The 22536-nt window shown below is 39.4% G+C and overlaps 1 protein-coding gene across 3 annotated transcripts in view; it reads left to right on the forward strand.

Annotated features, from left to right (window-relative positions):
• Positions 1 to 6379: 6379 nt before the first annotated feature.
• The window catches only part of kcnh8 (potassium voltage-gated channel, subfamily H (eag-related), member 8), an 81997-nt gene continuing 65840 nt past the window's right edge, over positions 6380 to 22536 (forward strand). Inside the window, exons 1-2 of one of the 3 annotated variants that reach the window (XM_081612655.1) lie at positions 6380 to 6871; positions 20888 to 21121. In XM_081612655.1, coding sequence (XP_081468781.1) covers positions 6796 to 6871; positions 20888 to 21121 — 310 coding nt within the window. In that variant the 5' untranslated portion in view covers positions 6380 to 6795. Of the gene's footprint in view, positions 6872 to 16668; positions 17982 to 20887; positions 21122 to 22536 lie in introns of those variants that run through there. The other 2 variants (XM_008421677.3, XM_017307670.2) reach the window with 2 other exon arrangements.

Consider the following 22536-nt stretch of genomic DNA (forward strand, 5'->3'; position numbering starts at 1 on the left):
AGCTGCACTTTTTATAGCAAACTGCACCGACCACAAGAATTTATCATAATTAATGTCAGCTAAGAGGTTTAACCCTTGTCTGTCACATTGGTTACCTACATTTAACTTTACCGTTACTTACTATCCTGGCGTTTTCTCTTGGGACGTTAGGGGCCATATCAGCCATGCTCCGTCTTGACCCAAACCTTATAATGGCCTTTTCAATTGACTTTATGTTAGTGCTCCCATCTGTTCACAAGTCCTGCACTTGACTATGCATCCAAGGTCTTTTCTCACTCCACTGTTGACTTTACTTGAAATATGCTAAAGAGTTTCTCCTGCCTTGTATAGATTGTGGACAAAAGTAAATACGACAAAAAATAAACAGAAAAACATCAACCTTTAGCTTCGCCAGCCATCCTTTAGTCTCACATCCCCCTAGTAGCCATTTTGGCTTTCTACCATCCAAGGGACAAAACATAATCCCAACCACTAGAGACAGATTTTCCAAGGCTTGCAAACTCATTTACCTCGACAAACAACCCCCTGCTGCACTATCTGCCAATTCCCTAATCCATCATGTGCTCGGTGCTCCATGCCATTCCCCAGAAGATCATCTCTAATCGGGGGGTCTCATTCATTTCCCAGACCAAATCAATAAGCTTGATTAAAATTGATATGCTTCTAATGCCTAATATTCTTCCAAAATTCATTTGTATGGTGCACTCAACCAACAAAGCCCAATCTGCAACAAGCATTTTATGAGGCAACATCTATAGAAACCTGAAGATATTTTTAACACGAAGGTTTTATAAACACTTTGTATCCATAGAGTAAAATGTTTCACTATTACAAACAAGGACAATAGGCCTGTGTTAACTTGACAATATAGGTTTGATGCAGATCATCTCTTGATAAGTGGAACCCATATGGGTCCAGGATTTGTTGTGTTATTTAAACACATTTTCTCATTACCTACATATACCTGACTCAACTAGGACTCGCACAATGTGTCTAAATGGGTTATATTTAGAACCCCAAGTAGGTCCTTTAAATATGAAACAAGAACCCTTCAGTTCTCATGCAACCTGAGCAAAATCTACACATACACAAGCTGATTGTGTCATGCCAGGAAAGAAAAGGAAATTCTTCCTTTTCTGTTTTCACATCAACCCTAATTGTGTTTTGTAACAAGCGTTTGTTTAATTTAGAATAATGTAACATGTCTCTAACCTGACAGAGAATTTTTGATTTGAAACTATAAATGCACAAAACGCATTAGTCAACTTAAAATCCTAGAAAGAGCTCATTACCTTAGCTCTGAATTGGAAGCTGCGCATCAGATACCCCCTTAACTTTATTAGCCATCTGCTAGTGTGCCCACATTTTCTTTAGTGCTACACGGTTCCCAACACAAGGGGGCGCCCGCTACCCACTGACTAGGCGTGGAAACGTCCTACTGATTTTTTATTTATTTTTTTTTTCTGGTCGCAATTGACAATTTTTATTTACTTCTTACTGCTTGCGTCATGCTCTGAGACTTCTACTCCCCTTTTACATTCAACCTATGTACAAACATCGGCACACCATGCTCACAGACACAAACAGAAAGGTCATAGATACATATCAGAGAGATTATAAACTCATAAAATGTCAGATATGAAAACATAAAATGTCAGATCTGAAATCTACTGAAAGGTCAGACACAAAATCTCCGCAAAAATATGAACATGTGCAATTGCTCCAAAGCTATAATTATTAAATCACTAAATATTTGTTCTGTTTCTCTTGACATTTTCTTAGTTATTATCAAAACACAGCGCAGAATAGATCTGAATATGACGTACGTAGCCCTTTAATGGTCAATGCTTATTCAAATTTGTGGCAACAAACGTAATACAGAATTTTAAATTCAAAAAGTATCCAAATGGTTTCTCTTCAAGTAATGTATTTCTCATTAGATGTAGAGCATCGAATTGCAAACATACTCACTGAGATGTGCTGACAAATTTCAGGACCAAGTAAAAGATAAAAACCCCCAAACATAAATCATCTGTACCTCTTAAGAGTGTACGAAAAATGACAGAAAAAAATCTTCTTCTTCTTCTTCTTCCTGTTTGCGGAACCAATAGACTTCAGCCATGCATCAGCAGAAGTCCCCACATTGTTGAGATCCACTTTGTCCCTCTCAAATGTGGTCCAAAGGATTCCTTGTGAAGGTATCCAAAGGCCAAATGTAGTGAGCGTGTCGGGTGGAAGAGAACTCGAGGCACTAAGAGCTCCTTTTGTTTGCCCCCCCACCCCAGACCCCCTGAAACTCCAGCAGGTGTGATTGCAGGTTTGTTTTCGCCACAGATGGGTAGATGCTGAGCAACATAAAGGGGATTGGGGAGAGGGAGCAGCGAATGCTCAACTACTTTTGACTAATTAAACAAAGTGAATTAAACTATCTCCCCAGCCAGAACGAGTCACGGCTGGTTACACATCACTCATCGTGACTAATTCAGTGAGAGAGATGTCAGTCTGCAGCCCTGCCAACATGTGTGTGTGTGTGTGTGTGTGTGTGTGTGTGTGTGTGTGTGTGTGTGTGTGTGTGTGTGTGTGCGTGTGTGTGTGTGCGTGTGTGTGTATGTGTGTGTGTGTGTGTGCGCGCGCGCGCGTGTGTGTGCGCGCGCGTGTGTGTTTGGGTCTGCGTCTTCCCACGTGCACCTCCAGGTACGCTGCCGTCGAAGTTCGGCTCCTTCTAAAGTTATCTTCCGCTGCTCTGCGTCTACCTCTGTCGCCACCACGATCTTTATGTGATCGAATTGCACTCCCTCCCCCGTCACCCTCAGCTTTTGCTATTTTATCGCTGGCTCGATACAGCGCTGATGAGGCTGGCATGCTAAATGATAATTAAGACCATTACACGCTCACAGAGCATGCTACCAGCGCAGCACACGGCTCCCTCGATTGGAGCCCTGTCTCGGGGGACACCCTACTACTTACACAGCCGTGTATCTCTCCCCCCACCCCTCTAAATTAGGTTAGATTTTCATTCCGCCTCATTCGCCTCGGATGTGATGTGGTTATTATAAACTCATGATATGGTTAGTGAGCCTGCTGCTGTTAGATGGGTGGAGGGATCGTGTTGGCGCGTTAGAGGTGTTTGGGGGAGGGGGGCGGATTTACCCAGCTCTGCATTCCGCGTTTTGACTTCATTCTCTCATTCGATCACATGTATGTTCGCACACGACGGTTTCAAATATGTTTTGCGTACTGTGGAGCAAAGTACATGCAAGTACGACGCTGGCATGTGGATGTCTGTGTGGAGACTCATTGCTCATTACTCATTCACTGAAAACTCGAAAATGTCGCCTCTCCAAAATATTAGTTATGGTGTTTTCTGAAAACAAGTAACCAGAACTTTTTTTAAATAGATATATATATATATATAACAGTTTCAAAACTAGTACTGCTATTAAAGCCTGCGGATGTTGTAGCAAAAGAGGGTTGTGATAATCCTACGACTGTAAAATTTTATATTTGTAATTTTTTTTTATGAACAGGCCTGAGGTGAAAGTAGTAAAAAGTCCTGCCTTGAGACAACCTGAAAGAGCAAAAAATGTTTGATGCCAACGCTAACCCTAAGCATCAAGCATTTTCTAGAGTTTGTTGAAGTTAAGTGACCTCTACATATTTAAAGCAACAAGAGACTCACTCAAATCATTCTTGCGAATGATTTCTCATGAACAGCGAAATCACCCCAGATGTTTTGAAACTGGAACGTCGAACCTGTGATTTCAGAAAGTTTACTTACTTTGGAAAGACCGCTGAATGCAGGCGCTGTCCAGGTCGAGAAAATAAGTAAAAAGAAATTATAATATTGATTCTAGCTCAATGCCTCTACAGCAAAGACTTTGCATGGAGCCTCAAATATACTTTAGCTGAAAACCGAAGGAACACCAGAGACGGATTGGAGCAAGCACACTCTAAAACATGGAGCTTTAATAAAGTTTCTGTCTAGGCCACGGAAACTAACTTTGACTCAACTTTCCCTTCAGTCTGAACCTAATAATGGCACACATGTACAGACGAAGCGTTTTGGAACAGTGATCAGGATTAAATGATGCATTAGCTATTTATTTAGTCAGGTGAAACATCCCTGTCTGTTGGCTGTCAGTTTTAATCTTATTAGCCGCCACGTTCATGGAAGTAACTCGGTGGCGCTTAGCTACTTCTCAGTGCCTCGCCTCAGGGACGTGAGTCACAGATTTCTCACTGCGCGTCCCGAATGGGTTTGTTTGAATGTTTGTGAGCTCGTCTGAAGTCGCTCAGCAGATGTTTGCTTTGCCGCGGTGAGCCTCGGAGCACCTGATGACTAAACTTTGACATCATCGCAGCTACAGCCTCTTTGTCTTGTGGAGGATTTGAGTAGGAGTCACGGAGCCTGACTGATAGCATTTGGTGTCGCTGATCTAGAATGGAGGTGGGTTATGCCCCATTTCCGAAGCATAGGTGAATGGTTTGGAGCGCGAAGCCATGACGCTTATTGACATTTGCTGAATCTTTTATTTAATTTGTTTTATTAGGCAGAGATGTCCTATAAAACTCATAACTATGACTTTTGGTAGTTCAAATGTATGTACACCACACCATGTTTTTAGTAACATTTTTGAACAATCATCTTTTCTTTTTCTTCACGACAGTACATTACTTTGATCAGCGCTATCATGAATTACAATAAAATACAACATTCAAGGTTGTAAGGGAGGTCAAGTCAAGGATTATCAGCACTTGTGCAAGCATTGTGTGTTACGGTAAGGAATATTAAAGAAAATCTCTGTTGCTGTTTCAGATGAAACCAAAGATTTGCAATTATCTTAATATCCATAGTAAGTACTCCAAAATACAAACACCAGCAATAATGAACCTGGAGATTTTGCAAGAGCAAGAAGGTTAATTGAGTTTCCTTCTTTGGAAAAAAAATGTGCAAGTGAAATGTGGCCAAGGTCACAACCACACATGTAAAACCCATGTGAAATATGTATGCCTTAAACAATTGTACATGTCATGTGAACAATTTTAAAAATAGCTCATTTAAATAGTCTAACACTTTAAATTTGCATAAATAGCCAAAATTATTAAAACTCACAGACACATAAATTGCATTTTTTTTCCACAGTCATTTTTATAAATAAACGTATAAATGTATGAATGACAATAACATAGATATAAATGTCTTTCTATGTCTTCGGTGATTCAAACCGTTTGGTTTTTATGTCAGGATTTCTACATGGGATTAAAATCTATTCTGGGAGATGCTGCTCTCCCTGCTAGTAGCATTTATTATTATCAAACCAAGATCTAAAGAGCTTTGTAACATCTTTATTCAAAAAGCTTCAGAAGGCTAAGAGTCTGTAATTGGATTTAAGTTTATCTCCTTAAAAAAAATAAAATAAAAAACAGGATAAATGAAATGTCCTGGAACAGATTGTCCATTCATTCAGGGTTGTTCCTGTATGAGAGAACAGGAACAAGTTCATCTGAGCGGAGATCAATTTTCACTGCTGCTGGGAACAGTTTTCTGAGTCTACAGTCAAATTGATCACAAAGACGTTTGAATGAGATCGAGATGTGGTGGGTAATCTTTTTGCTAAAGAACATTACATCAAAACTATCTTCCTTTTTCCTTAATAAGCAAAAACAAAGTTTCCTGACATCTACTGCGTGATTTATAGCTGCTTGCACAAGAAGTACATAAAGTTTACATCCAAAGAGTCTGATGATGTCACCTTATTGGCGGAGTGGAACATTTATGTGAATCCCTTAAATAAGTGTTACGGGACAACCGGAAAGAGATGGGATTCAGTCCCGGAACACCTGTTCAGAAACAGGGTTATATGAACAATTGTCTCTGCAGCCAATTGCTCACACGAGGGCGCCATTGCGCAATTATCATTTTGAACTGAGCGTTTCTTGAGACACATTAGCTCCACGCACAACGTTTATACATTGGACCAGCAGGTGGTGATAAAAACTCAAGAAATTTCCAATGAACACTGGGAGAGAGAGAGAAGCGTGAAGAAAGCGACGACACAAAACGTTTAAATGCAAATTTAAACGTTTTCAAAGTCTATGTAAGTGGGAGTCATACGGATACATTTTAATGTGCAATAACGACATTTGGCAAAATTTAATGTTTCAATTGTGATGTAAGTCACTTTGCGCTGCCTTCATGCTGAAATGCGTTATTCAAATAAATTTGATGGATTGATGGATAAATCTTTTTTCACCCTCTTTTTTTTCTTGCTATGTAAAAAGAAAAGACAACCCTCTTTATAAATGCGTTTGTGCTTAGTCACGTACTGTAAAGATGCAATGGAAAATTTTGTAAAACCTGAATTATTTTTTCTATAAAACTTTTTTTTTTTTTTTTTTTTTCCGTTGGAGCTGCATTCGCACCTGTCCTGGCAGAGCGCATTGCAAGAATCGGTCAAACAATTATCGCACCGATGACAGAAAAGTTTCCGTCTGCCGCCGTCGCCTCTGGCTGTTAGGTGATCTGCAGCTGCGGGCTCCAGCTCCCTCCCTCGTCACCACAGGCCACTGTGAAACAGCCGCGCGCATGACGTGCACTGTTCCCCCCCCCTCCTACCCCCGAACGGGGTTCGCTGTAGTGCTGAGTTGACTGGATCCCTCGCCTGCCTGCTGGTTCGCTCGGAGCTTCGGCAGCACCTTTAATGAGAGCGCCCTCACGCATTCGGACGACTTGCGCCCCCTCTCTCTCTCTCTCTTCAGTAACTTTGATGGGGACCTCGACATTAGGCTGGGAAAATGCCTGTGATGAAGGGATTATTAGCGCCGCAGAACACGTTTCTGGACACCATAGCCACACGGTTTGATGGCACTCGTAAGTTTGACCTGAACTATTTATCTTATCTTTAATTTTGCTTGCTGGCCTGATTGCGAGAAGCTTGACAAAGCAGAGCTTGATCCGTGGTTGCTCTGATAGGCTCAAAATAGCAAACAAAAAAATAAATAACAATAAGGTTTGCTAAAAAAAAAGGAAAAAAAAGAGAGAAATAGTAATAATGATAATAATCTTTTGTCTTCAAGTCAGTTTAAATATTGCATCCAAATGTTTGCAGACTTCAACTAAGCTCATTAGGCCAAAAGATGGAGTTCAGTCTGTTGGTGGTGAGGTTTCAGCACCTCGGACAGCGACGATAAGGGTTAACTGGGTCCTGCCTCAGTCTCACTGGATTTCTTTAAAAGTTTCAGCCCGTGTTAAAGATAAATTGCATTTATTTGTCAGCGTGACCTGTTGGCTTTTCCTGTCACGGCTGGTCCTAAAACAGAGTCCAGAGGAATCAAAGTTTGCCGCTCCTCAACAAGAAAATAAACGCAGTTTCCTTCTTTTGTCTTTCCTGTAAACTCTGGAGGGCTTCATCTAAGAGTCGTTAACTCATCTACATAAAAAAGTAGGGGGAAAAAAAGATTTTCTTTGTGTTTGTTTTTACTTCTTGTAATTTAATGTATCTTTAAGCGACCTTTAAGAATATGCTGTTAACCTGGATAAAAGTTTAAAGGTGTTTTTGTTTATATTTCAACTTTGGAGTCAGAAATAAACGGGAAATGTTTGTGAAACATGTTGAACTATTTTACATGCAGCAATCCTACAACCAAATTTAACAGTTTGTTTGTTTTTATTTATGCAATTAACTGATAAAAGTTAATGATTGTGAATTGTAAGACAATTCACAATCATTAAGTTGTTTGGCTCAACTTTCATCCTGCTCAGCAAAATCAGCCTAGTTCTGACGTATTTAAATGAAGAACATATATGAGTAATTATTTTCATGTCTTTTCAAAGATCTTCAGTTGGACCAAGGAATGGACTTTGACTGGGCCATTCTAACACTCGAATAGATCAATTTGAACTCAAGGATTCAGATTCTGCTTCGACATTAGCTCAATATCTCTGGACTCCTCCTGGTGACGGGTGGTCTTTGGTTTCATCCTGTGGGACACTGTTGCTGGTGTGGGGCAGGTGGGAACACTGGGAGAGTCCAGCTTGGTGGGGGATTGGGCAGAGTGCTACACTGCTGGACAAGACGTGTAAAAAAAAAAAATCTTAGCTCTGGATTACTTTTTTTATGGCAAATTAAAACTTCTAGGTATCGGCTTTCATGTCCCTGCTGAGTAAAAGTATCCCCACAGCATGATGCTACCACTCCCTTGTTTTACTGTGAGGATGGTATGTTCTGTGTGATGTGCAGATCCAGTTTTCCCACTACATATACTGGTTTACGTGTAGGTCAAAAAGTTCCACTTTGGTCTTATTTGACCCGTACTTGTGTTTACTGTGTGAGACTTTGGAAAAACATTTGTGGTTACACTTCTCTTATTCTTCTTGCCACTTTTCCATAAAGCCAACTGTTGAGGAACTGTTGACAGTTTCTCACGTCTGAGGTGTGGTGTTAGTGGATCCTCCAGAGTTACAGCAGCTGCCTTGACTGCTTCTCTTATCTTGCTCTCTCAATTTTCAGGTAATGCATTTTACCTTGATGACTAATTTAAAGCTTGCGATATCATTTTATGACCCAATCTTGCCTTAAACCTTTGCACAGCTTTGTCAGTTATTAGCATGTTTTGTTTCTTTAGTCTTCATGATGCTGTTTAATCATTGATATTCTCTAACAAACCTTAAAGCCTGCACAGGACAGCCACATTTACTTTGAGAATAGTTACATGCATGTGGTACTCTACTTTCAAATCAAATGACATCTAATGGTTAGTGACTGCACTGGATTTTCTTTAAGGGCATCAGAGTAAATGATACACAGCACTTTTCTGAATTTTGTCTTTTTTTTAAACCTCCCAATATCATGCAAATTTGCATCATTGTCACATGAACTCCTAGTAAATTTCTTTGAGGCTTGTGGTTAGGATGTAAAAAATAGAGTAAAATTCATAGGAAGTATGAATATTTTTGCAAGGCACTCTCACCTGTGCAAAGATTTGAGGGTGACTTACCGATTTTGTCAAAATACAATAAATGATTTCCTCCTTTTTATTCTTCATGCTCTAATTTAAATCTACCTCAATCTTTCTTTTAATTAGATTGTCTTCTACCTGTTCCCTATGCAGCAGTATCTCCTACTTTTTTTTTAATTAAAATTGTTACATCCATGGTAATAACACTGTTCTCTCACCTGAGCCATTGTGCAGCCTTCTGAAACATGTCCCTAACACCCAGAGAAGCTTGATAATAATCAGAGATATCCCCCCTATACCTATTGATCCAGCATCACTATACAAGTAAGAACAGGCTAGTGTACAGCATGTCTAGTGGCAAACTGAAGAGAGAGAGAGAAAAAAAAAAGCCTCTACTGCCTGCATGGGCACGAGCTCTGCTCCCACATAAGAGAATTAGAGTGATTCTGTGCAGCACAAGTAGTTTGTCAAGTTCCAAAGAGTGAGCTGCTGTCCTTGAGCTGGCGAGGTGGAGGAAATTAACGCTGGATCTGAAGTGCTAGATGGAGCAGACCTGGAGGCAGTAGAGCCTGACGGTACAAATTGGGTCTGATAGCCTGGTCAAGAGCAAATATTAGTGCAGAACTAAGGTTTTATCACCGTGGGATCCCCTTCGAGGTCATTCATCGCCCAGATTAGGGTCGGAGAGAGTGATAAATGGCCGGACCTTCGAGTGGGCAGCTCTTTAACAAGATCTCATTTGTACTCAGAGAAAAGGTTTATGTTTTTACTGGTGGAACTGCAACGGAGGAGTATTTGTTTTTGTGCTTTCCAGTAGGTTTTTATTGCGCTCCTTTTTCATACCTCGGCTAGTTTGTGTAACGTGAGTTGCCACCTTCATAACCCAAGTCAACAGCTACCGTTTAAAGATCGAGGCTATTTATGGTGTTCAGAACACACTGGATACTTACCTTTATAAATGTGTCCTGTATTCAACAATTTTTGATAAAATGCATTTGAAGTTAGCAGATGTTATTTCAGAATAAGTTACATAACATCGAGCGCGTTTTGCTAATAGTACTGCAAATTTAAGCACCGCTGCTGAGATCAACGCATCTCTGTATATAGATTATTTTCTCTTTACAAATGTGTGGAAACATTGACTAGCTGTGCTCAATGGTGACTGTGTGAGAATGACACCTTCTGTCAACCTTACAACTGTTCAACCATCCAGGTGACTAATGTCACCACCTGTCTGTCACTGCTACTGTATGGTGTGGGAGTGATGCTTGTTATAAATCGTATGTTGTCGCCTGGTAATTACCATAGTAATTTGAAACGCGTCCCCTAATTTAAACCGCCGGCTTTAGATTTTTATCTGTTTTGCAATTCTCCGTGTAACTTTCACATATTTATTTTAAAAATGTTCATAGGTCATCGATTGTTAAATCGCCTAGGTAATTTGTGTGGAAATAATAGTACAGAGTTTGTATTTACTTCCTCTTTAAACTAATGGATTGACAGCAACTGACCAATAAGCGGTCGGTATTTGTATCGAAGTACATGCCCCTTATCTGGAGGAACTCAACTTCCATCAACATTACTAGGTTGGTCATTGCTAACGCGCTGTGGTCATAAAGATTTTGAGGAAAATAATAGGAAGCCAAATTCAAAATGGCTTCCTATTATGAACATGCAATCCTGACAGTTGTTACCAAAACGTGAAGAAGGCGGAATACAATTTATTCCATTTCTAAAACCCAAACGGAGTCTGGAATAACTCAATAAATTGATCAAGGTCTGCAGCCCACCTCATGCAACTGAATGATACTGTGATCTAAGGCGACTACCACATGCTCGTCTGTAAGAAGGTAACTGGTAGTAAACATCCCATTTTTTTGTCACGACTCTTATTGATAGTCACATCAAAGATCAATAAGCGCAGTTAGCTATGCTTGATTTTATGTGTGCAAATCCCAATGGTAAACATGTGCTGCAGTAAATGTGGTATTTACATTTAACTGTCTGTTTAAAATGACTCAAAAATGTCTAGAGTTCATTGAGTTCCACTACCTCTACCATTATAACACTGTTTGTCGGAGGTTTGCTCTACTTAAATATGGGGGCGGAGCCGACGTCACGCCAATTATAAAAGCAGCTATCTGGTATTTTTATTTTGGTAAAGTACTGAAATACAGTCACTGGTTCATTCCTTTATTTAGTAACATGATGGTTGACCGCATATTATTCTCATTATTCATCCATAAACTTTTCCACTCATTAAGTTCTAATTATACTTCTATCGTGATGAAAAGTTATCGACTCGCTCTACAACCGGAGCAGAACTCAGTAATTTCAAGTAAACAGGACACTCCTTTACCAGACGAGGTGCTTTTCAAAAATAAGTGCTGACTTGAATTTTCAGGTAACTAGTGATGCCCATCACTGGGAGGAAATGGGCCAAAGTTAGCTGTCTTCTTACCAACTTTAGCAGACATTTTAGTGTCTCGGTTCTAACAGAGGGAGTATTTAAAGCCTCTTACTGTGCTGTCTCCTCTCCGTTCTGAACCAGCCCTTCACACTGCCATTTTTCTAACATTAATACACACTAGTCCTGGTTCCATAAAGAAACAAGGGAAAGGAGTTGAGCCAGAAAAAGCAGAAAGAGTGCATAGCGCTTCCTGCTTTTCATATTTATGAGAGGATGTGTGTCTTTTGCCTGGTGTGTCTACGTGTGCGCTCAGCTGTCTGGCAATATTAAAATAGTAAAAGCAATTCTCCTGACTGCCTGATTAACACTTTTATGTGCTGACTTTTTTCCCAAAGTGGTCTAACACTGTAATTACCACTTGCTTTTAGACAGGCGTTTTAAGACCTAATTAAGAACGTTACACAATAGAGGAGATTCAAACTACAGAGAGTACAGTGTCCCCGAGGATTTCTGTTGCCATCAATCCTCTGACCCTCCAGGAAGACAAAGAGAGATAATTACCAAACACGAAAGACCATGGAGGTGCGATACATATGACCGCGCGGTCCCATGTACGTTTTAGCGAGGTTTACTTCAGTAAATAAGAGCCCAAACACCTTAAAATTCCTAAATGGGAATTTAAAAGTATTTTGTTTGTCAATAATATGATGTAAAGTTGTGATTAGTCCAGTGTGTTGTTGACCCCAGTCAGAGTACGAGTCTGGAAGAAATAATGAGAGTAGTTATGAGACTTTGACGGAGTAATCAATCATCATTGACTGTACCGCTGCAGGGTGCGGGAGGTCTCTCACTCACTGGCAGTGAATTGCTACAACTGTTCCAATTTTCTCCAGAGCTTAATTAATTCTGGGAAAGTTTTATCTAAGATGGGGGAAAAAAGAGCTTGGTTTTGGGAGGTTAACCAGCTGCAACGTTATAACAATCTGAGACATTGTTGTACAAATTGTTGTTTATTTTAAAAAAACATAAATAAATAAATAAATAAATAAATAAATAAATAAATAAATAAATAAATAAATAAATAAATAAATAAAATTCTTTAAATATGGCTTTGGTTAACAAAATATAAGCAAAATTGGTACAGAAGCCCTCAGTAAGTAGATGGTGACCTTAAATTTGTTCACAAGTCTTTGTGAAAGATTAGTTGTTAATTGTACTTCCTATATTATGCTCAACACTGTCCCATATTTCAAAGTTCAAAGTCAATTATTTACTTATATTACAATCACAATATGTACTTTAACATGGTCTGGTACATGATCACATAATCAGCACAAACTAGCATTTCCTATATCTGGAAATGAAAGAATTGAATTGCACTTTCACAAGAAGAATTTAGTTTCCTTTTACACACTGTGCAAAAAATATGAACAAATACATGTATTTTTCCCCAGAGGGAAAAGTTTGGACATTTTACCCACTAATCGCTAAAATAATTTCAGTGAGATGATTCATCTAAATCTCTAACGTCAGAGCGCAGAAAGTTTGTCCCACTCCTCAATTTCAGCTGTGAGATGTTTGACGGGTTTTTTCCACTGTATTTCTTGAATCTTAGACGGTCATTGGTGGATTTTCTGGCATGCTTCTCAGGTTGCCTGGTACAGTTCTGCTTCAACTTTATGTTTTTAAGTAGATGGTGACAAATCTTTTCCAAGCACTCTCTGATACACAGTGAAATTTGTGGTGGTTTCTAGGATGGAGAGCTGATGAGGTAATAGAGGATTTTTCTAGATCTTTTCTTCTGTTTTGCTTTTTAGGGTGAACTTCTTTGTAGTGTCCAGAACTGGGCATTATGGCACTTTTTTGCAAGGTCCATGGTTTATAGACTCTTTTCTGTACAGTCCGATGAATAAAGATGATGGTCTTTAGAGTCCTCTTTAGCTGTCTTATCAGAAATTTGTGCATCAAGGAAAGATTGAGCTCTGCCAGGTGTGGGTAAGGCATGATAGGGTTCTTAATCAATCTCCTGAAGTTATTCGTGAAAAGAATGATCATTTTCCAACATGCAGCACACTTATACTCTATGATGCACTTGTAACAGACATGAATCGCAAACAAACAGGACTGGTCACTGACGTGTACAGTGGCACTGCTCTGTCATTCGTACTACTTGGCAGTATAATGAAAGAAAGAAGTTGAGCTTGAGACACAGAGCTGATGAGTTGGATCTGCAACCCTGACACCATTTAATTATTTTGCAAACCTTGGCTGAACGCAGACATCTATTAGACGTCTAAAACCCATCTTAGATATCTCATGCAGTTTCCACCTGAAATAATTAAGACTGAACAAACTCTTAACGAAGTAATCCTCATTACAACAGACTCTGCACGGTGTTATGATACAACAGTAAAATGCAACAGTATTTAAATCCATACTTAACGATTTAACACATTAAACACCAACATCGGCTTTTGTAGTAGTAGCTAAAATCTCAACTTCATCCGTCATCTATATCAACTATGCCCGCTTGTCCTTGCGGGGTCGCCATTGGGTCATCAGTTGAGACACGTCACTGGTTCATCACAGGCCAAAAACCATGCACGCACACACTACTACCTAAGGGCAACTTAAAGTATCTGGGGAGATCTCACGTGTGCGTGGTGAGAACACGCAGACTCGATACAGAAAGGCTGAGATCCAGAGCCAGGACCTTCTCACTGCACGGCAACAGCGTCACCAACTGCACCACCATACAGCTGTCTTGGCCAGACTTTGGTAAAGCGTTTTCTGGTCAAATAAAGTTCAAATGATGGCAACAGGGTAATAATTTCCTGAATTAAACAGAACTTTTATAAAGTATTCCCTCCATACACGCACCTTTAGAATTTAATTTCAGCAAGCATTTTTTTTTCTCCCTCAATCACTGTAAAAACGAGGGTTGCTGTGAATTCAAATGAGGTCAACATCCCTTTCCGCTCCATCAAACTCGCAAAAAATTTTTTGAATGAGAGCCTGCGCGTCACCGAGATTGTTCTGCCTTGTTACACCACCTAATTAGTGAGATTCCTCTCTCAATCGCCGTGTCTAATGGACTGTCCAAAACAATTGACAAACTGGGTTTCACCAGAAGTAGTCTGGGCCAAGTCCTTCCATTTTTAGACCAGGTTAATTATTGGATTCGTGAGAATGCGAGGGAAGCCCTTTGATAGGAGTTTTTCAGGGGAAAGCAGAAAAAAATTAAAATAAAGTAAGATATTGATGGAGAGATGGGGAATAGCTGAATGCAGCCGGCAAATTACTGGAATTTAATGGCTGGTGTAATGTGTCATTTGGGTGGGAGCCTTGGGGAATGTGTGATGAAGAGCAGAGAGCAGTGATTAAAGCTGTGGATTTGAGTAATGATTTTCTCTTTCAGTTATACAGTGTGAATGGATTACCACTATTAACCGTTCTGAGAAAAGTATTTGGCCCGTTAGAGGGGTCTTCTGTTTTTGCTTTCTTGTCACAGTTAAATGTTTGAGATCACGAACATATTCGACGTGAGGCAAAGATAGCCTCAGGAAATGCAAAATGGTTTTGTGAGGTTTTGTTTTGACGATCTGGAAAAAAAAAATGTCTGAGAAAGAAAAAAAAAATTTGTAACAGAAAATAATCTGAAAGCAGACAACTATTTATTCGTGCCACTGTGTTTCTGTCATGGTTTGCATTCGTGTGATCAGTTCAGGTGTGTCCAACACACACAGACTCATAATCTACAGTCTGTTGGTACTTCGCATAGAGTGATGAATATGATACTTAATTTTTTTTTTCCACATATTTCTGCAACTCTATGCAAAAGGAAATTTGTACAGTTGTAACCTTGGTTTCCATGGTGTGTCAATGGTTACTGTGGCAACTGAAAAGTGACTTTTTTTCTCTTTTTTTTGCGGTTATGCAACTGCTTTGTAGTCGTTTTCTTAGAGGACCTGCAGAAATTTAGACGGAAAAAGGGGGACTATATTTTTCCATCCATCTCCCCACTTTCTCCACCATTTTTTTTCTATCACACTTCCTGTCCATCTTTCATCATCCTGCCTCTTGCAGCTCCATCCCACTTGCTTGCAGTGATTCTTGGCAGCCCCTCGTCCTCTACCCTCCTAACACACTCATATGTCTTCCACTGTACATTTCCTAACCTCCTCTTCTCCTTTCCCTTACCTGTCCACCTTCTCATTTCTCTCTCTCTTTCTCCCTCCCTCTCATCTGCTTCTCTTCCCGCTGTGCTGCTCTGCTGGTTTCACTTTCTCATCTCCTGTTCACTCTTTCTTTATGTTCACTGCTTCCCAGTGCTTGGACACACACTATAGGAATTATCCCTATTCCTCAAATAGCCCCCAGAATGCTTTGGAAAGTGAGGGAACTTGTCAATGTGCTGGAGAATGTTTTGTGCCCATCAGGTACTTGTTTCATAAGATAGGTGCACGTAGCAGAGGAACGAGCAGAAGTAAATGACGAAAAAGGCTCCTGGAACGCACCCCCCCTCTTTCCCCTCCCCCCAAAAAAACTGCTTCATCTAAAAGTGTGTGCAAGTTGATAAAAATATTAATGCATTCTGACTATAAGCTTGGTGTGATTGTATTGTGAAGTTAGGAATTTAATGCATTGAGTTTGTATACTCTCTTTCTGCATGTATGGCTTCTCCCCTGGTCCTCTGGTTTAGGTTAATTAAGTTCTCTAAATTAGCAAATATAAACATTAAATATTGAAAACGGCCATGTTACTTACTGGCCATACTGTAACGAAATAAAAAAGAAATTTACATTCATATAGAGCAGTGCCTGAGCTCCTCAGGATAAAGATTCATATCATTCTTTAAGCAGAAAATACCCTCAGTTGTTTTTACTGTCAAACATTCGTGCATTTTCACTAAGCTTTTTTTCGTTCAAACATTAAATTGTGTAAAATCGCCTTTGCTCCTCAAATATTTTGTCCAGAATCACATTATTTTTTCCTGCCTTTGTTCCCAATTCGTCTCCTCCCATTCTCTGTGTACCTGTCGGATTACTTCAGCAGCTGTCAGGCAGCAGTGTGAGCACATGTTGGGATGATCTATGGGCTGCTACTGTAGCCAGTAAACCAAAAGGAAAATCTGAATGGAAGAAACACAGGGAGAAACGAAAGAAAATGGTCACCGAGCTGCAGAACAAGAAATTGAAGACAAACTGAATGAAAGTAAAAGTCTCTGCCGAAGATTGTGCGTCTAAATTGGGGCGGGTGGGGAGGGGAGGAGCGTAAACATAGACAGATGATGTTTTTATGGAGGTGGCTTGTGGGGAAGAAGGTGAACGCAAGCAGGGAGGGAAGCAAATAAATGGAGTCTGGTTGAAATCCAAGGTTTGAAGAAGATGAAGAGAAATTAGGTGCAGAGATCCAAAATGGTGGATGGGGAGGAAGTGAAAGGTTTGAAAAGTTGCTGAGACTGTGAAAAGGAGGATATATGGAGGACCATGGGTAGAAAACAGATAGAGATGTGTGGTGTAATGGGATGTGTTTCTGTTGGGGTAAGAAAGAAGAGAGGGAAGTAGAAGGAGAAACTAGGACAGTAGTAGGTAAGGAGGGGAAGATAGGTGAGAATATATTAGAGCAATAAGGATAAAACCAAAATGAATAAAGGTTAATGACGATTATGGTTCATTATTTGCAGTAGATGCTTAGATTGCATTTAAAGAACTTCAGAAGTACAAATAAAGGATGCAGACATTCATTTCTTTCCCAATAAAGGAATTACATTTGAATTCAAATTAGCACAAACATCATTATCAGGGCACAAACTGTATCTGAGTATATTATTTTGATAACCGAACCAATGTGGAATGCATTTTGTACAACAGCATATTGCTTACTCTAGTTGTTTGTTAAATTCACTTTGCAGAACCACTAAAATAGACAGAGTGGCATATATCACTATCTTGTCTGTAGAGGTTCGGATATCAGCAGGTCCTAATATCCTCTTTATCTTGAGATGGTGTGGACACTAGTGGAGGAGGAAAGAGTATAAAAAGAATGTAGTTAATAATGTAATAATGTTATTAGTTACATAGTTTCATATATGTTTTTGATGGTGGCCTTATTAGTTTAATCACCGAATGAGAGTTGTGTAAGCACGCCATTTTTGGCCAAAGTAATCTTTTTACTATCACAACAATATAAGTAGAAGTTTAGGAAGAAGCGAGTTTGACGGGTTTTCATTCATCTTTTGGGTTAAGGATGGGAATCAAGAACAGGTGTGAACCTGCCTGCCAAACGATTCCACTGGTCAGTTCCAATAACGTCAGACGTATTTGCGTGATGACGTTTCCTACAAGCTGGGCATAATATCCAAGATGGCGTTCCATGGTCCGAAAAAGTTACAAAAACAAACGAAAAACTTCTCAGTTGCAATGTGTGCGGAGCTTTAATCCCAATAAAAGGATAAAATACATCAAACACCCTCAAACAGATTTGCGTGAATGTAAAGTGTTTGACGTTGCCTAGTGACGTCGTGACTCTCGATTGGGGGAGCTTCGAGCATATTATTGTCTTCTGCCATGAACCCCCCAGGTGACGATAAACTCCTTCGGTCCTCCTCCAGGTATTATTAGCACCATGCTTTATGAATTATCTCCGTCTCATGTTAAGAGTTGCAGTCATATTTAATAAACTAGAATATGGGTTCTGGCTCGTTTGTCAGATTAAAATCACCTTTTGAAAAACCTAAACATATTTTTCATTCGACCCACATTTCTCCATTAAGATTTTTTTTTTATTGGTCTTCTGTAATATTCTGATCTTTAATATGTTTTCATTAGCTGTAAGCAACTAATCATCATTTATAAAGCTTTAAAACATCAATCTGTGTGGCATTATGTGAGCTGTTACTAAAACACATGGATTTTCCATTAATATTCCAATTTATTGAATATGATTGTAGTTGGGAGTGGACTGCCTGAGAATTATGGAGTTTATTTCAATGAGAATCAATAAGTAATCAAATCGATAAGTGATACTGATAATGCAATTGATATAGCTAAATTCAATTCCCATTCTTAGCTTAGCTTAGCTTATTCTAAAACACTTAGAATATACAACATGTCAGCTGCAAAACCCCAGTAATATAAATGTTATGCTAGTTGTATGTCTTTGTAAAAGTTAGGTTTCTGTTAGCCTCCTTTGCTCCTTGAGTTGCTACCAGAAACGCTTTAGGCCTTTGTCAGGGACACAGTGGCTTCAGTCTTTCTTTAGCCAGAGCCTCAGTGGCCCCTGACAGCCAGTCCCTACACAGAGACCTGCAGTTGTCCGGGTTGTCCCATCAAAGTGTCATTTCTTATACGACATATCTGGGTGTGTCTTGTTGTCTGCAATGGATTCAGCTACAGTGTAAGCTGAGTATATCTTAAAATAATATGATAATCTCACGTAAAATTCAATTAAAACAAGAGTTGTGCAGTTTAGTTTCGACACATAGCATGAAAAGTGAAATGCTTCCTACAGAATGGAAAACAAGCATCTGATTCCTCTCGAGAACCGGATACGCAATCTTTTACTCTCTGATTTTCTATTTGTAGTTCAAACCGAAGGTGGCTTTTACTCAACAAAGCCCGACTTGCGACATAAAGCAATTTAGACAACCAGGTTGCTCAAAAAGTGAGTTATCGATGTAGAAAATAGATTTTTGTAATGCAGTGTAATTGAAACAAGCCGTCTTGCTGGATGTCTCGTACCGCTGCTCATGTTTGCGCGCGTGAACGTCTGGAAATGTGTGCGTGACTCATTCGTTCACTGTAATTACGCAAACGTCTGAAAGTTTATTTGTTCTCCAATTACCGTGTCAGACGTTCGAGTGCACTTGTATAATACACTGGCCAGGGTTCGCTGTTCGGCTGCTTATCAAAATGGCAGCAGGAAACACTCAAATCCACAAGTACACACTTTTCACAATCTGTCAAACCTTCATTGTCCACTGCCATGTGTAATGAGTATTGTGTCGAATATATTAGCTGTCTATCAGCACAGCTCAGCCTTGTGGCACCGTGTGTGTATGTTGGTATAGCAGGTCTGTGAGCCATCGTAGATATTCAGGTATAAACAGCTGCTTAGCTTCGACTGGCTGTCCAGAATGAGACTCAATTGGCTAATTAACTGTGATAAACGTCAACCAGCGTGAGATTTTTTTTCTTTTCGTCGTCAATTCAGAACTTCCCCAATCATCAACTTCATTCTCAATAAGTTTGTTTAAAAAAAAAAGAAACCAATATCATTAGATGCAAATCTGCAAAAAAAAAAGTCTTGCAAATATAGCTTTAATATAAAATATAATATAAAATTGTAGCTGACCTACATTCATCCATCCACACCAGGCCGTCATATGCCTGAACCGAAGATCCCATCATGCTGTGGATCGCTGCGTTAAAAGTCACATTATCAGTCCTGTGTCCACTGAGAGCAACTCTCTCGCAGAGCTGTAGAGGCGCCACTTGACCAGTTGCATTTGTTTCCATTTTTGAAGTTTTGAAAAAGGCAACGGTACGTGAAGGGTAAAACTCGCTACTAATTACCTCGTTATGTGCGCGTAAGGCGCGCTGAAGTGTATGGGAAAACATCATCTGCGCGCCGCCCCCTCCAGATGGGGTATTGGCGCCCCCTCTGGTGCTCCGCCCCTATGCGTTGCATACCCTGCATACCCACTTTTTGCGCCACTGGGTGAGGGGAACGGCAAGGTTTAGACATGCATGTCTCAAAACCACAGCTTCGTTGCCTAAAGACATGCTGGTTAATGTTCAGTTTATGCACTGAGCTCATATTGTGTTGTAGCTGAAAAATCCCCCACTGCCGCATTTTGAACTTTCACATTGAATCCAAACAACAACAAAAAAAAAAACAGCTTGCAAATTCATTTTTTTTCCTATTCTTAAAATATATTAAAAAAAATATGGTAGGAAAAGTTCTGCTAAATGCCAAATTCAGCCCCAACTTCCAGGTTCAACACAAGAGTGAAAAAATAACAGCTTTTTAGAACGGCAGCTTAATGGTGGCCGTAAACCTTTATCAGTCCCTGCAGACGCCGCGCTCAAATGTTATCCTTTTCAGCACTTTCAAATGTCAAAATGTATGGGCGACATAAACATGTTTAAAACCTAGTGTTAAAAAATTGTTTGGCTCTGTATTTCTTATGCCTTCCTTATTTATGATTCTATTTTTAGATATGTTTTGCTATGCTCTGAGTCAGAGGCTTTAGCCTAATAGGAACATCACTGTTGGACACAAACTCCTGCAGTTGTAGTAAAAACAAGCCAAAGAAAAAAAAGATCATGTGGTTTGATTAATAACTAGTTTCTTGCTAAAAAATGAAATAGACAGTGTGCTTCTTCCCCCCAACCCCCTTTTTTTTTTTACAATGAATGTACAGTTCTATTTACAGTGTTACAGTAATTAACTAAAGTCCCCACTGACCAGAACAGCTTTTGCTCACTTTCCATTTCCTCTCTTGTTTCTTTGCAGACAGTAACTTCATCCTGGCCAATGCTCAGATGTCGAAGGGCTTTCCCATCGTCTACTGCTCCGATGGCTTCTGCGAACTCACAGGCTTTTCTCGGACAGAGGTCATGCAGAAGAGCTGCGCCTGTAAGTTCCTGTACGGGCCCGAGACCAGCGAAAGCATCATCCTGAGCATCGACGAGGCCTTGGAGGAGCGCAAAGAGTTTAAAAATGAAATCATGTTCTACACAAAGACAGGTGCTATGTATTTTGTTTCATGTTTTTTCTTTTCTTTTATTGCTTCTATTTTCATTTTGTCTCATGTTTACAGATGCAATACCTTGGAAATGTGTTCATAGCCTGAGAACGTTTTTATAGTTTGCGACGTTATAAGCACAAACTCTTATTGTATTTTATTGGACTCTCTTCTTCTGGATTGCTTCCAATGCTGGTTTCCTTCTAGCTATTTTTCCATCTCTGGGTTTCTGAAATACATGGTTCCAGGTTGTGTGTATAAATACTTAAAGGCACTGTACATAACTGCTGCGTTCCTCCTGCCATTCGTCAAGCACGAGATTAAACCAAGGCCAGTTGACAAGCTTTGAGATTTATAAGAGATAATCCATATAACGGCTTTAATGTGGGACTTTATCTTTTTATGTTTCCGTGAATGTGTTACTATGTCATTAGCTGAGGAAGGTTCATTTGGGCCGAGAAATTGATTGATGGATGGATGAAATAATAAAGGCAGAAATGGATATTAAAATTCTTTTATTGATCTGTGCCCATTTAGCAGCGATGAATCAAAGTCGTAAGTTAGAAATGTCCCACTTATGTCCCAGAACATTAAAATTTTAATAGCTGCCAACTCCCGACTGCTCAGCCTCGTCTCTGTCCGTCACATTCAGCCCTTCTAGCTGTGGTGTTGTGCAGCCTTTCTGATAAGGCGGTGGCCCGGCGATCAAGATGAAAATATTGAGCATATCAAGTCTTCAGCGCATGATTTATTTGTTGGGATATAATATGGTACCGTATGGTCTGACATCTTTATTTTTTTTACTATTATTTTTTCCACCGATCTGTGTATCAGTGAAAATAATGACGAGATGAAATGGGAACTATTATATAAAGGTTGAGACTTTCGTGAGTTTATGTTCCAGAGTTTTGACATAAATTTGAAATCAGTACTTAGAAAATGCCCTCTTCAGTTTTGCACCACTTTTATTTTATTTATTTATTTTTATTTATTTATTCATTCATTTCATTTAGTACAAAAAAAACAACCTAACACGTTTTTTGATATACTAAAATATACATCTCAATCCATATGTATTTCAAAATTTTAAAACAAAATGAAATGAAAGGCAGCAGAAAGAAGAAAAAAATCTTATAATATCTGCCCCTTTTTTCTCAACTCTGAATCAAAACAGGGGGGAAAAAATGGTTATCTTCTGCAACAAAAAAAACAAAGTCAGTCGTCTATCTCAATTAAATAACGTTAATATGAGCTCACTTTATACTGTTTCATACTTCTTCAAGAATCCAATCTTTGACAATCTCTTAAACATGTACAATGGCATTTTTAACATCATTTTGTAGGTCATTCCACAATTTGACTCCTTGAATAGAGGTACATCGTTCTTTCAAATGGTTCTGAATTTGGGTTTCTTAAA

This window comes from Poecilia reticulata, chromosome 11 (genome assembly GCF_904066995.2).
Source record: "Poecilia reticulata chromosome 11, P_reticulata-male-v2, whole genome shotgun sequence".
Lineage (NCBI taxonomy): Eukaryota > Metazoa > Chordata > Actinopteri > Cyprinodontiformes > Poeciliidae > Poecilia > Poecilia reticulata.